At 38.7% G+C, this 13,573-nt stretch overlaps 2 protein-coding genes across 3 annotated transcripts; one reads left to right on the top strand and one right to left on the bottom strand.

Moving 5' to 3' along the window:
- The first annotated feature begins 2,512 nt into the window (after nt 1-2,512).
- Nucleotides 2,513-4,784, top strand: tac3a (tachykinin precursor 3a). The gene is made up of 7 exons (XM_076878398.1): nt 2,513-2,677; nt 3,015-3,130; nt 3,382-3,481; nt 3,803-3,832; nt 3,916-3,969; nt 4,054-4,120; nt 4,386-4,784. Exons 2-7 carry the CDS (start codon nt 3,029-3,031, stop codon nt 4,402-4,404), a joined length of 372 nt encoding a protein of 123 aa, XP_076734513.1. The 5' UTR covers nt 2,513-2,677; nt 3,015-3,028; the 3' UTR covers nt 4,405-4,784.
- Nucleotides 4,785-4,816: 32 nt separating this feature from the next.
- c1galt1la (core 1 synthase, glycoprotein-N-acetylgalactosamine 3-beta-galactosyltransferase 1, like a) lies at nt 4,817-12,077 on the bottom strand. Of its 2 annotated transcripts, none has more exons than XM_004558754.6 (4): nt 11,624-12,077; nt 10,475-10,729; nt 9,395-10,059; nt 4,817-5,721 (listed from the first exon to the last, which is right to left on the bottom strand). In XM_004558754.6, the coding sequence occupies exons 2-4, from the start codon at nt 10,683-10,685 to the stop codon at nt 5,386-5,388; spliced, it is 1,212 nt and encodes a 403-aa protein (XP_004558811.1). In that variant the 5' UTR covers nt 10,686-10,729; nt 11,624-12,077; the 3' UTR covers nt 4,817-5,385. The 2 variants fall into 2 exon arrangements, with proteins under 2 accessions (XP_004558811.1, XP_004558812.1); XM_004558755.6 differs by having other exon boundaries at nt 11,855-12,077.
- Nucleotides 12,078-13,573: the final 1,496 nt, after the last annotated feature.

The following is a 13,573-nucleotide window of genomic DNA, read 5'->3' as shown; positions in this document are numbered from 1 at the left end:
CTGTATTTCTTCATACCATCACTCCCATATAAGGGCTGTGGCGTCACTGTGAACCTCTTCCCTCCTTCCCACAAACAGATGATTGGCAGCTCCATTAAAGAGAAAGGCGAGCAAAAGGATTATGACTGTACTCCATGCTCTGTCCTCTGCCAAGTACGCAGCTACACAGATGTATGAATCTCTATCCTCATGTCCTTACGTGGACCTCCAAATAAACTGAGCTGCCAAACATGTTGGAAATTTGAACCAAAGAAACCCACACAAAGTAACACACACGGAAATTATTATCCTTTCTCTGTCTGCGCATGTTTTAAACATTTTTCCTTCTCTCATTCTCTTTTTCTATGGGTTCCACAGCAAGGTTACCTCTATCTATTCAGCCTGTTAATTCAATAAGCATTGCAGAAAAAGCAGGATCAATTGGCAATTTTTTTTTAAATTATCAAACAGGTTGAAACCTGAGGATATTTTATGTGGACAAGGATGTCCCACTCTTTATACTCAGATGAATATCTGTGAGATATAGAAGAACGTGATTACATGAGAGGTTTAAACTTTAACAACACTTAATAATAATAATAATAATAATAATAATAATGGATACTTTATTGATCCCCATGGGGAAATTACTTGTTTTTCTCTGCATTTGACCCATTCACTCAGTGAAGCAGTGGGCAGCCCACTAAGCAGGCGCTGCTGCAAACAAAGATTGAGATTAATTTAGTTGGCCAAAGGATTAGTCACTATAATAAAAACAGAAATTTGGCTTGCATGGAAACACTGTTTCAAATTCATTCGCATAGAATGATCTCATCATGGTGTTGGTCTGTGTTTTTGTTTTTGTTTTATATACTGCTTCACCTATAGCCACCATGGTCTACCTGCTGTTACTGAGCCAGCTGTGAAGGTCCAGCTGACCTGTCAGGACTAGAGATTATCCAGCTGTCTGCAGCTCTGAGGGAAGCGCATACATAATGACAGTTCAACAGGTTTGGTACTGAGTAGGATGGCAGGATTGGATGACTTCCAAATGTTGTAAAGCAGAAAGATACAAGACATTATTGTTCAGCACTATGCAAGATATGTGCCTGTAATGTCGTCTGTAGCAGGATGTCAATGTTGGCTAACATAATCGATACAATATATCTACTCACCTTGTCATTAAATGAGAAGCTTTCCCTGCAATTGCATGCTGTGGAAAAACAGCCACTGGCACTCTTTCCTTGTGTTACTGGGTTGCTTTGATTACCAGGGGAGATAAGAAAGAAACACTCATCAATAATGCAAAAACGCAATTAATGACTTCCCCACTTCTGACGGATCTCCCATCCCGGACCCCTGCACTGCTGCAATCCCCACCCTGACCCATCCCCGCACGATTACAGACAGGAACAAGACAAATATGGAAATGGGAAGCCATTTCTTAACATGTGAAAGGCACAATTTGGATTCCGGCTTAATGCTTTGTTGTCAGTGTCACACCCTCTCACATCGGTCCTAAATCTCCAGACCACAGTAATTGATGTGCATTACTTCCCTTTGCCTGCACTACAATTTGAATCTCAAACTTTGCTTTACTGAAGAATTATGCTTGTTTGCATTCTGAATGCGTAAACAAACACCAACACAACTCTAATTGCTTGTGTAATTGCAAGAAAAATTATAGGTTTGGTACTTGCACTAAATTTGAGCCATTTTCAGAGGCTGGTGAAAACATGTTTAAACATGTTTAAACACGTTTCAGGATTTCTGTGAATACTGACAGTATATACTAAATTTCCAGGCTATGCTGAATTAATTTGAAAAAGTAGCAGTTCTTGAGCATTTTACCCATGCAGTTTTTCACTCACAAAAAATGTATAAAAAGTCCCTCAGTGGTTGTCAGGTGATGACATTTCATCTCACCACCTGTCGCACACCATTTAACAGAGAATTTAGCAAGCATGAAAACAATTTCAAATGATGTCTGAATAACATGTTACTCATTGTGTCAGGACTGGTATGAAGATGTGTCTATCCAAGCTCAGCTCACCGCGTATAGGCTCTAAAAATGGTTGTGCTGATAATATTTCTACCCAGTGATATTAAACATATTTAAGTCTTGCTTTCAAACCAGCAGAGATCAATTATATATGGTATATTTTATATTCTGTCTCCTAAAAAAATTCCATGTTGATGTAAAATTAAAAGCCATTAAAATGGTCAGATTAATTGACTTCTATATCCTTTCTTCCCCAAACTAACTGCAGATATAGCCTTATCTTTTTCCAAATATGTTCAGTGGTGTGCTTCAGTCCACGAAAACAAACATGTATCCTCGTCACGAATCCTAAACTTTTCTCTATTTTCTTTTCTTTTTAAAAGGGTGTGTGCGTGTTTTGTGTGCAGTGAGGAGTTGCGGGGGGAGGGGAGGGGCAGACGCTCTCATCATCATCATCATCATGACCATCAATGAGTAGGCTCTGTAGCCTTCAGTGCAACGTGATAAAAGAGTACTCCACCTACGCTGCTGATTGGCGTTACGCAGGTATCCAGCTATTATTTATTACCCCAAAGCCCAGACGCTTCATTCATCCGGACTGGCTCTCACAGCGGGATCTAGCCGATTCCACTCTACTTTGCACTTGGGCGCACTCAGCTGACTTGCCAACCGCATTATCTGCTCGACAGAAAACAGGTAAAAGCTAAAAAAAAATGTCTTAATGCTTAAAAATGATCTTTAAAATAACATTTAAACTGTTATCTTGTTGTGAAATAAGATAGTTTAAGGTTTACTTTAACTCTTTGGTAACGGAACAGAAAGAAACACTGCGTAAAACTACTGTCTTTGATCAATATGAATCTGTTATTTACTGATTTTGAAAAATTCTCTTCAATCTAACTTTGCGAACAGTAAATTGTGCGTTTTTACGCACCGATTGCATCGTCCCTTGTGCGCAGTGGGTTTCTTAATGAAAATGCAATGAATTTCCCCATTACGAAAACACCTTATAAAACGAATTGTTTTTGCACAGGCGACACCAACAAGATGAGAAGAGGTTTGCTACTGGTGACTTTTTTCCTCGTCATGGAATTTCGCTACAGCCGGTGCAGATGCGACGAGCCCGGATCGCGCAGATCAACTTCAGATGTAGGTTCCCGGGCACGTAATAATAATAATAATAATGATTGCATTTATATGGCGCTTTTCGGGGCCCTCAAGGCGCTGTACAATTCCACTATTCATTCACTCTCACATTCACACTTTGGTGGAGGCAGCTACAGTTGTAGCCGCAGCTGCCCTGGGGCATACTGACAGAAGCGAGGCTGCCACATCGCGCCAGAGTCTGAGAACATCTTTTAGAATAATCAGATTTTGTTTTATTCTTCTCATTATTGCAGCAGACCATAGGCTTAGAGAACTTTAAGCGGAACATCCTGAAGAGATATAATGACTTGGATTATGACAGCTTTGTGGGTCTGATGGGCAGAAGAAGTGCAGGTTAGTGTTTTCGACGGGCGAACATGACCAGTTTAAAAAAAAATATAATAATACATACATACACACACACACACACACATATATATATATATCTATATATCTATATATATATATATATATATATATATATATATATATATAGATATATATATAGATATATATTGATATTGTGTGTGTGTGTGTGTGTGTGTGTGTGTGTGTGTGTGTGTGTGATGTATGATGACAGTAATGCTGAAGCTATAAACTGAAGAATAAAATATTTGCTGCAATGTTTCTGAAAATCTCGCCGGTCTTCTGTTTTTGTTTTATTTTCTTCATCAGAGGCTGACGCTGAACAACCATCCCAAAAAAGTAAGATTTTGTAATTTACTTATGGCGTAAAACGACCGTTTAAAATTGTCATGAAATATTGCATTTTGCTTTTTATATATAAGGGGAGATGGATGACATTTTTATTGGACTTATGGGACGGAGAAACGCAGAGACTGGTGAGTGTATGGCAGGTGTCTAATATCCATGTCCTTTTAGCTTTGTCGCCTTTCATATTCATGTTTTCTATGTATATGTTACAGATAATGGTGCCTGGAGGAGAGAGTATCCAGAGAGGAGAGGCATTTTTCTCAACAAGTGCAGGCTGAGGTGAGTGCTTCTTCCTTATTCTTAAACAGACATCACCAAATGTCAGCTGTTTAGAAAAAATAAGTTAATGATCATCCTGCATAATTAAGGATAAAACCGATTTCAGACATAGAACTTCGGAAGATTTGGGGTGTTTTAAAAGGGACTGGTTTATGCAAACCATCTGCATGCTTTTCATTTCTTAAAGTAAATCTCTACTTGTAGTTCTCACAGTGGATTTTTAGGGTACTTATGTCCATGTATGTGTTTTGTTTTTTTCCTGCAGGTTACTTCAGGGACTGTAGACACTGAGAGTTACTTTCATTTGGCTACAATGACAGAATGTCACCGAGAGCATCAACAGCAAACCAAATGTCTGATAGAAACAAAAAAAAACACATGATTCCCACTGTACCTGGCTTATGAAAGTGACAATGTACCAAGCATAATGTACGGTTTTATTTGGAGACAAAGCATAATTAGAAGTAATAAATTCTATTTCTTTATCATGTCATTCTTTTTCTTAAAGTTCAAAATAAATGTAATTTTTATACATAATTCATTCATTTAAATGTCGGTGCAGTTTCCCTTGTTGTTTAAGTGATTCTTCAAGCTGTTGTCTCATGTTGAGACAATACTGTTCAATCACAGTGTTGGGTTAAATAAAATCAGGTGCTCAAACGGTTCAACGGGGGGTTTCAAATATACTCTGAAAGGTGAAAAGAAAACACTTTATTTTGCATTTCTGAAACAAACATCATATCAAACATCCTGGCTCTGGTTTTAAAGCGTGTGTTAATTAGATTGAGTTACAAACGAAATTTAAACAAAATTAATTTATTAACTTGAAGCATTTTATGCCAAATTACTTAATTACTCACAATTAATAATAAATGTCATACATCTATTGCTTTTTCCTGCATAACTCCAAGCACATTGGCTGTGACAATAAATTCAAACACTGATGATGTCAAATATAATTAAGGCTAAACCAGATGTTCATATTGTTTGAACACAGCTGAGACACATGTAGCCTCCACTCAAACATCTCTTATCTTTAACAACTCACTCATGTTGTCATACTCAGCAGAAAAGAGTTGTTAGTGCGCAGTAAAAGGGTTATCTGAAAAAGTCATACTTTTCACCACAGTTCTTCTTGACTAATCACAGAAGGAAAGTAGCCACAGGTGCTCCTGATGTAGTTTCTGATGGCGATCAGACACACTGCAGTTAAAACACATTCAGTACCATCTAAAAACACAACACAGCTAATACAATACAGCGTTTTATTCGACTGCAGTCCTGTTCACAGTGAGATGGGAGTTTAAATTCTCAGTCTCCTTTTCCTCTGTCACCGTATCCTCTTTGGTTTGGTTTCCATTGAGAGAAAAGGCAACAGTTGTGCGATTCTTTCCGTCCTTCACCCCTCGAACTGCTTTAAGTCCCGCTGTTACAGCCGTCTGCGAGTGTGGGCTGACATTCAAACCATGACGTAAAGAGGGCTGGTAGCGTGGAATATAACCATACGCTCTTAGGTGGTAGGTGTAGTACTCCATCACGTACATCAGCTCTGCTTCGATATAATGAAACGATACAGCCAGGTCTGAGCAGCACTGCGGACCCTAAGGAAGAATAACACGTAGGTTAAAAACATAAACCACACACAGAACAATAAAAAGCAACTCACTCAAAATATGTTAACACTGAAGTATTCATATTTTTACTACATGAGTAGCAGTCACCGTCCATAATCACATTGATAGTCATTGCTATTGTAAACCACTGAGTTTTGCTTTAATGCCCACACCTGAGAACATGATCAGTAATCGTCCTTGTACAAAGTGTACACTGCTCTCTGCTTTCAATCTCTGAACTGAAATGTAATTTTCAACAAAATATTGGATTTAATAAAGACAAATAACCACATACGGTCCAAAGAAAAGAGAGTGCTGCACATTAGGGCTGCCACTAACGATTATTTTGATAGTCGACTATCAGATCATCATCCATTGGAGTAAAACGTACAGCTTACTGCACCAGCAGCATCTGCTCTTATATAACTATCATTAGCTTACAGCTTTAAGTGTTTAAGGTCTGTGCTAACTAAAAATAAAGACAAGATGATAGTTTGTTAAATTTTAATGAAATGTGCAGATTGTTTCGGTGAAGTTTAATAAACTCCTTGCTATCTAAACTATAACAGGACACCGGAGTATATTCTGGAGCATCTCACACTTCTGATGATCAGCTGTCTGGTTGACGTTTATTCAGCTGTGTAAAAACTATAACTTTAATCTCAGCCAAAGCGATTTACTCAGGAACAAATAAAATACTAAAAAAAGCCAAACAACAACATTTTTAAGTTATCTAAGTGACTCATATATATTTAACCTGAGTAGCGAAAGACGGTGGTGGGTTTGAACACGATTTGCCGGGAGTCCGGTGTTCTCACGGCTCTAGTGAGCCTTGTCCCCGGGTAGCTATCGAGCTAGTGGGTAACAGATGTCTCCGAAAACGTGGAGAGCTTTTGAAAATATGTGGTGTCTTGATAAACTGAGCAGATATTTGAAGTTTACACAGCTACATTCTCACCTGAAAATATGTTAAATGTTTATTTTGTGACCCAGAAAGAATAATAAGAGTAATATTAAAACTAACTACTGTTTCATAAACGGACACATGTCACAGTTTTTCCTTTTCATTGTCTGAGGAAAAAAAAATAATAATTGTGGCTTAAAAATATTAAAAGTACATTTATGTTCTTATTACCCTTTAAAAAATAAAAATAAAGCAGCTCCATACTCAGGCAGACAGCACTTGACAGCATCAGTAATGAACCTGCCTCATTTTAATTGCAAAGTACAATAGATTAGTTGCATCATCAACAACAAATTGACCAATTTTCCCCTCATTCGACAGCACATTGTCTGTGCTGCAATCGTCTACTTTAAAATGAACACTTTCTTTTTTCCAATTCAATTATTGTTTGCAAGGGTCAGGCACACAACTTGAATGTGTTAGATACTCACATATTCATTTATTTTAGTCAGTACTCTTCTGATGATTCATTTAAATCAATGCCTATGTTTCTAATTCAAAGTAAAATATACAAAACATCAGGCAACAGTTTTTAAATGTGATTCTAAATAATTAAATAAATAAAGAGATATAAATTGGTCAGAATTATTGATTATTCCTTCACATGTTCAGAGACCCTGCTCGGTGCGATTAAATCAGTTACTTGGTTAACTGACTAATCCTGCTTCGGGTGATAACTGTAGATGAACTGTAGGTTTGGAAAGGCTTACGTTTCACTCAGACATTTGGTCTGGAAATCAAAGCAAACGTTCCACTGAATAGCTGGATAATTTATTTACTTATTTATCAGTTTATTTAAGTATCACTTATGAACAAGTGGTCACGTTTTGCAACACTCTTTGAGCCAAGTAGTTTTAACCACTTTATCCTTTAATTTATCATATTAGATTTGTGTCAAGCATACCTTTTCTTTATTCAACCTTTTGAAGCATGGTGTCACCTGTAATTTGTAAAACTGTGCTTTCAAAGAAGTTTCCTCAACCCTTGATTACTTGGATTACTGTGAAGGTAGCATTAATGCTCAACAATATACATCCATTAGCCACTTCATTAGATTTTCCTTGCTAGCGGCATTTAGATCTGCCTTAATACTGGCATATATTCAACGAGGTGCTGGAAACATTCCTCAGAGATTTTTCTCAATATGAACCTGACAGCATCATGCATTTGCTGCAGATTCATGGGCTCCGCATCCATGATTCTCATGTTTCACCACAGTGTTCTGTTGATTTGACAGATGCCATCAGAAGATAAATACACTGTGGTGATAAAGGGATGCAAATGGTCAAAAATAATAGTAATGTAGGCTCTGGCATTTAAACAATGCTCAGTTGGTGCTGTGCCAAGTGTGCCAAGAGAATATTCCTGCGATACAGGCAGGATGGGACCATACCTTCATGTTGCTATGGCAATTTCTGACCGGACCATCCGATTGTCTTAATGAGCCTGTGCGAGACTGTTTTCTGTTCTTAGCTGACAGTAGTGGCAACCAGTGTGGTTTTCTACTGCTCTGGTACATCTGCTTCAAGGCTCAAGATGTTGTGCGCTGAGAGATGTTCTTCTCCATATCTTGGTTATAACAAGTGCTATTTGAGTTACTATCTGGCTATTCTCCGTTGACTTCTGCATCAACAAGGCATTTTCACCCAGTGAACTGCCTCCCACTAGATATTTTCTCCTTTCTATGTGAACTGTACAGATGTTTATGAAGGAAAATTCCAGTAGGGCAACAGTTTCTGAAACACTTAGGCCAGCCCATCTGAAACTGTCTTCCCCATTCTGATAGTCAGTTTGAAAGTCTCTAGGTCATCATGATCAGGTCCTCATACCTACATTCACTGAGTTTCTGCCATGTGATTGGCTAATTGACTGCTACAGTATGTGTGGCCAAACATATTTTGGAGCAAATTATGTTGCCATCCAAAGGAAGGCCTTTTTTGGTTTTTAAAGAAAACACCTTCCTGGTTTCAGTCAGAATATTGTCAAACCAAATTTGCCAATATTCTGATTGCATGTCTCCATATTTAAAATGTTAAACTGGCTAGCTTACAAGTCCAGATACGCCATCGATTGAAAAAGTTTGGCATGGTGTGACACTAAAATTCAAAGAAGGGCTTGAACTGTTGAAAAGTTTTCTATATAAGCTGGCCTCCTTAGTTCTAAAGCAGTTTTGTTAAATGAAAACATGACACCACACAGCAGTAAACATGTTCTTGATCCAACTTTTTTTGAAAGTTTGTATGTGCCTGACATTAAATTCAAAATTTGATTATTTGTCTAAATTAGGAACTTTTTAGTGTTAGCACTAAATATACAGTCTTTGAAGTACTTTCAGTTAAAGACTGTAAACATTATTGCCTATATGACAGTAAGTGTAACTTTCACTAAGAAAAAAGTGTGTACACTTTTTGAAATGAAAGACCTCTGTCACTTGAATGGAAGACATAAGCTAATGACATTAAAGGATTTCTAATTTAAGGTTCAGTCCGTCATCAGCATGACGTCCTAACCTAACTTGCCCCTTTCTAACAAGGTTAATCCACTCACTGTTTGTCTGCTTTATCTACGCGCTATCTGTGAACTGGATTTTAGAAATGGCCTTTGTATGAAAAGATTTCTTTGTTTTTTACCACCACAATGTGTAAGCCCATTTCACTATTACTCGCTCAAAAATAAAACTAATGTGAGGGGACTTGCCTCAACAATTGGGTAGTAGCAATAGCTCCAGTACCAGAAGCTCTTGGAGAACTTGCCAGTAAGATGGTGCTCTGGCACAAATGGGTGAAAAGTTTCTCGTTGCAAAGTGTCTCTGGAATCTCCTGCCAGAACACCCATCTTCTCCAAACACTGACCGAGAGCTAGGTCTTCCACAGGGGTCGTGTGTGTGCAAACTTTGGTTCGAAAGCCTTCCACAAATCTTTTGAGGGCTTCTTTACTGAGTACATAACCTGCTCCCCCACTCATGTAGCCTTGTTTGGTATAAGGTTTGAAGCGCTTGCCAAAATAGATTGGTTCTTCGGAGGAGTGGTTGGACAGAATCCAGCGCAGGTTGTCCACTACCACATAGGTGTCATCATCCGCTTTTAAGAACCAGTCTGCTTCATTCCCGTGGTGTTCGTAGACATAATGGAACGCTCGAATGGTCTTCCAGTAGAGCTGGTCACGGCCCTCCTTTGTCCCCAGGCCCACAGTGGGGAAGTCAGGGTCGTCCACAGAGCTCATGAACACGACGATGTTGCAGTGCCGACTCCAGGTAGCCCTGACATGTTGGGCCCTGCTCTGCAGGTTATACGGCCCCGTCATCACCCAACAGAGAACACGTACTTTCTGATACAACATATCTGCCACCTGGCTGTCTTCATCTGGAGGGACACACGACAGTATATAGCAGTGTTAACTGGTATGCAGTTGACCTGTTGCATTTGTCATTCTACAAGCCACACCACACTCTGCTTAACACATTTGGATACATATGCAGTTAGTTCCCTTCCACATCCTTTCAGCTGTCATTATTTTGGCCATGCCAATTGGAAGTAGCATGAAAGCAATAGTGGAAAAAAATCCATATATGCATCACAGTCCAAAGCAGAATAGGTATTATCATCATTATACAGTCTAAAGTAGACTTGGTGCTATTTCAAGTCCGTTGTGTCTGTAAACCAATCTCTAAACTTTAAGGCAAAGTTCAGTCACGGGCTTAGAATGTTTCCTGCACTGTAAATATGTGAAAGCTATTATTAAATTAGAAAAAAAAAATGTATTCACAACATAACACACCTGTACGGTGAGGAAGGTGCAGATTCTTAACAGCAGCTCCCTCCTTCCTCCAGCTGGTCGGCCTCTCCCTTACAGCAGTGACTTTTTCCTGAGCTCCTGACAGAACAGGGTAACTTCTCTCAAACCACACCTGGTGAAGGAAGAAGTACGTACTGCAGGCCCCTAAAATGAAGCCCAGCGAAAAGCCCAATCTGGAGCTGAAGCCTTTCATGGCGATAATGTCTCCACAGCTGCGAGGTCCAAGTTATTGCATGTCTACATGAAACAGCACCACACTCAGTCAATTTGATGCACAGCCAAACCACAAAGGCCAACAAATATCAGTCATTAAACGTCTTTTGCGTTACATGCGTAAGGTGCTTGATAGCAGACTGACTGTATGTAGTTGTACAATTAATTTTGCTATCATTGTTTTCTTTTTTTAATTGCAATAATTTTAAAATTATAATACTTTGCCTCATGATTTTAGTCTTTGAAAAATGTCATTAAAAAACTATTTGAATGTCTATGAAGTCATAGCGCGCTGACACAGCAGTAGACATGCGTTTAATGTATAATGTGCACAAATGACGACATAGTGATTAACTTCGCTGCTCGTGCCTAGAGAAGCCGTTTGATTTATTATGGTGACGTCACGTCAAGACCTCCTCCTTTTGTTTAGTTTAAAGACGGGATGATTAAAACTAATATTAGCAACACTTAAATTCAGTTTGTCGCTGGAGCAAAAAAGACTAGAGAAGTGCTTTTGACACGCACTTCATAACTAACTGTCAGCGGGCCGCTGGCAGTGTTTTTCATTGCGTCTGATGAGGTTAAAGACCCCAAATCCGAGACAGATGTTAACGATTAACGTGACGAGAAATGTTTATGGCAAAGCAGCTTCTCTCCTGTATGCTGCTCTTCTACTTTATCCAGACGATAAATAAAATGACATGACAATCTGGTTACAATAATCAGGGATTCGTCCGTTGAGACAATAAATGAATAAACACGACAGAAACTGCTTGGCAGCAAAACGAGGCCAAAGGGAACCCAGATCGCTTTCCAAATGAAATAAATCAATACCAAAAGTTTCGTGTATGTCCACTGAGTAAATAAATGAGAAATACAAGCCTTTAAGAGACTCCCTCCCTCCTGTATGTTATTTACCTTTGCTGGGGATCAGTCATTTGTGAGCACGATGTGCTTGTCACCCCAAGGAGCAGCTAAAGTATTTCGTGAAAAACAGCACAAGGACGCTACACCTGTCGAGCACACGGCTACATGCAGGTCTCATTCATCCGAAATACTGTTTCTCAGTGAAGTCCTCCCTGCACTGTGTCGCCAAATAAGATGATTACCAGCAAAGAAAAGCTTCTGAGTAGAATTACATTCTTCTACCTCGCGGTGGGTAAGCTCTGAAAATGAACGCTGCCATTGGTCGCCTGTCGGTGACGTATGAGGAAGCGCTCGTCCGAGTCCTGAGAGATAATAATTGTTTCAGATGATCAAGATTTGTTTGTCACAAGTGACACTGGTTTTTCGGAGACGCCGGTGAGACAGTTAAAGGGTAACGCTAAATGATGGCGACGACTTGTCGTCTGCAAATAATCGCCACTAGGTGTCACCCTTACAACGGCTCCAAAAGGCTTCAAGCCAGCTCCAGCAATCATAAGCACTTTACGTTAATGCAAGCTACCTAACCAGAGCTACTGACTCCACTTTCAAACAGAACTCGGAAATTAAAGTACATTCCGAGTCACCTGTTGCCCTGGATCCCCATTTCGTCTCTTGCAGTTAAAGGCAACCTGGCTATAACTACCTGCTCAGCTCCCCAGTTAGTAAAGACGTTTTGATGCTACCTTACAAAAGCTTACATACCTTACATAACCAATAAAACCATGGCTATGATCCTGTTTTTATCTCTGTTCTACAGCTGGGTTCTTAGCTTGCTCCAGATAAGCAAATGTAATATATACAACAAATGTGACTCAATGTAAAGCTTAAAAAATTTAATGTATTTAAATTTACAACATATACAAAAGTGCTAACAAAGCACTTTTGAAGGGGACTAAATTTCTAGAGTTTTGATGTTCTTGAACCTCTAAACACACACAGTTCAATTCATTTGTAGGTCATTTTCACCTCTTGTAAACAGTCATTTGGTATTGTGGTGGAAATCCAAAGTCAAACTGTGAGAGTAATAGGTGTTTTCTCTTTCATTTAGTAACTTCTGCAAAGACAGCAACACTGTAATGCAAATGTCTCACTTCTGAGGAGGAAGTGCTTTTTTTGTCTTGTGCAAAAAGAATGTGTTAACAGAGTACGAGCAAATTTCATATATGATAAAGCTACACTTTTTATACTGTATGTACAATCTCTGTTTGTACTTTGTCTATTTAGAGTATACTGTGCACTAAGAAAGAGCTTTAACAGCTGCACAGAGCAAGACTGGTTAATGTGCATCAGCTTATATTTTTATACTGCAATATACAAAAACATAGAAAATAAAAACAAGAACATTTGATCAGAACAGATTATGCAAGCAAGTAAGCAATTAATTAAGTAATGAAATGTTAATTATTGATGCAACAAAATTAACCTCTTAAGCACACACGCCTAACCCTAAATGCGATCTCCTCCCTTTTGTCCCTGTATCTGGGGGCGCTGGTGCTTAAGAGGTTAAGCTCTAAACTAACAAGAGATGAATTCTTATAATTGTAAATACAGCAAGTGTTTCACAGCAAAGTAGGTTATTTCATTTGAGGTCCTAAAGAATAACAGAAAGGAAAATACTGTAAATGGTTACATTTTTTCAAAGCAGGAATGCATAATTGACTTTTTTTTTTTTTAAATTCAGAGAATCTAAAACTATGGAAGTTATTGAATTTGGGTATAAATAAATTTCCATGTTTTGTCCATTTTTACTAGTCGATAACACTAACATAGTGAGTGATGGGGGAAGTCGACTTTTGCAGATCGTTCAAGCCTGGAATGGTTTGATCACTGTTGTTGTTGGATGGATTTGAAAGGTTTTTCCTAACAAATAAAGGACTCTTTTGGGGGTTTTTTTGTTTTAGTTTTTTTGCCTGCCCTGTTTGGCTCTTCTGCCATCAGAAT

The sequence above is a fragment of the Maylandia zebra genome, linkage group LG20, assembly GCF_041146795.1.
Source record: "Maylandia zebra isolate NMK-2024a linkage group LG20, Mzebra_GT3a, whole genome shotgun sequence".
Classification (NCBI taxonomy): Eukaryota; Metazoa; Chordata; class Actinopteri; order Cichliformes; family Cichlidae; genus Maylandia; species Maylandia zebra.
Note: the sequence above shows the minus strand (reverse complement) of the source record. Positions and strands in the feature narration are given on the sequence as shown.

Coding starts and splice junctions, on each gene's coding strand:
- c1galt1la (XM_004558754.6), bottom strand. CDS start 10,685: ATGAAAGGCTTCAGCTCCAGATTGGGCTTTTCGCTGGGCTTCATTTTA. Junction 10,060..10,474: donor GCACCTTCCTCACCGTACAG/GTGTGTTATGTT, acceptor GTGTCCCTCCAG/ATGAAGACAGCCAGGTGGCA. Junction 5,722..9,394: donor GCTACTACCCAATTGTTGAG/GCAAGTCCCCTC, acceptor ATTCTTCCTTAG/GGTCCGCAGTGCTGCTCAGA.
- tac3a (XM_076878398.1), top strand. CDS start 3,029: ATGAGAAGAGGTTTGCTACTGGTGACTTTTTTCCTCGTCATGGAATTT. Junction 3,131..3,381: donor CGCGCAGATCAACTTCAGAT/GTAGGTTCCCGG, acceptor TCATTATTGCAG/CAGACCATAGGCTTAGAGAA. Junction 3,970..4,053: donor ACGGAGAAACGCAGAGACTG/GTGAGTGTATGG, acceptor TATATGTTACAG/ATAATGGTGCCTGGAGGAGA.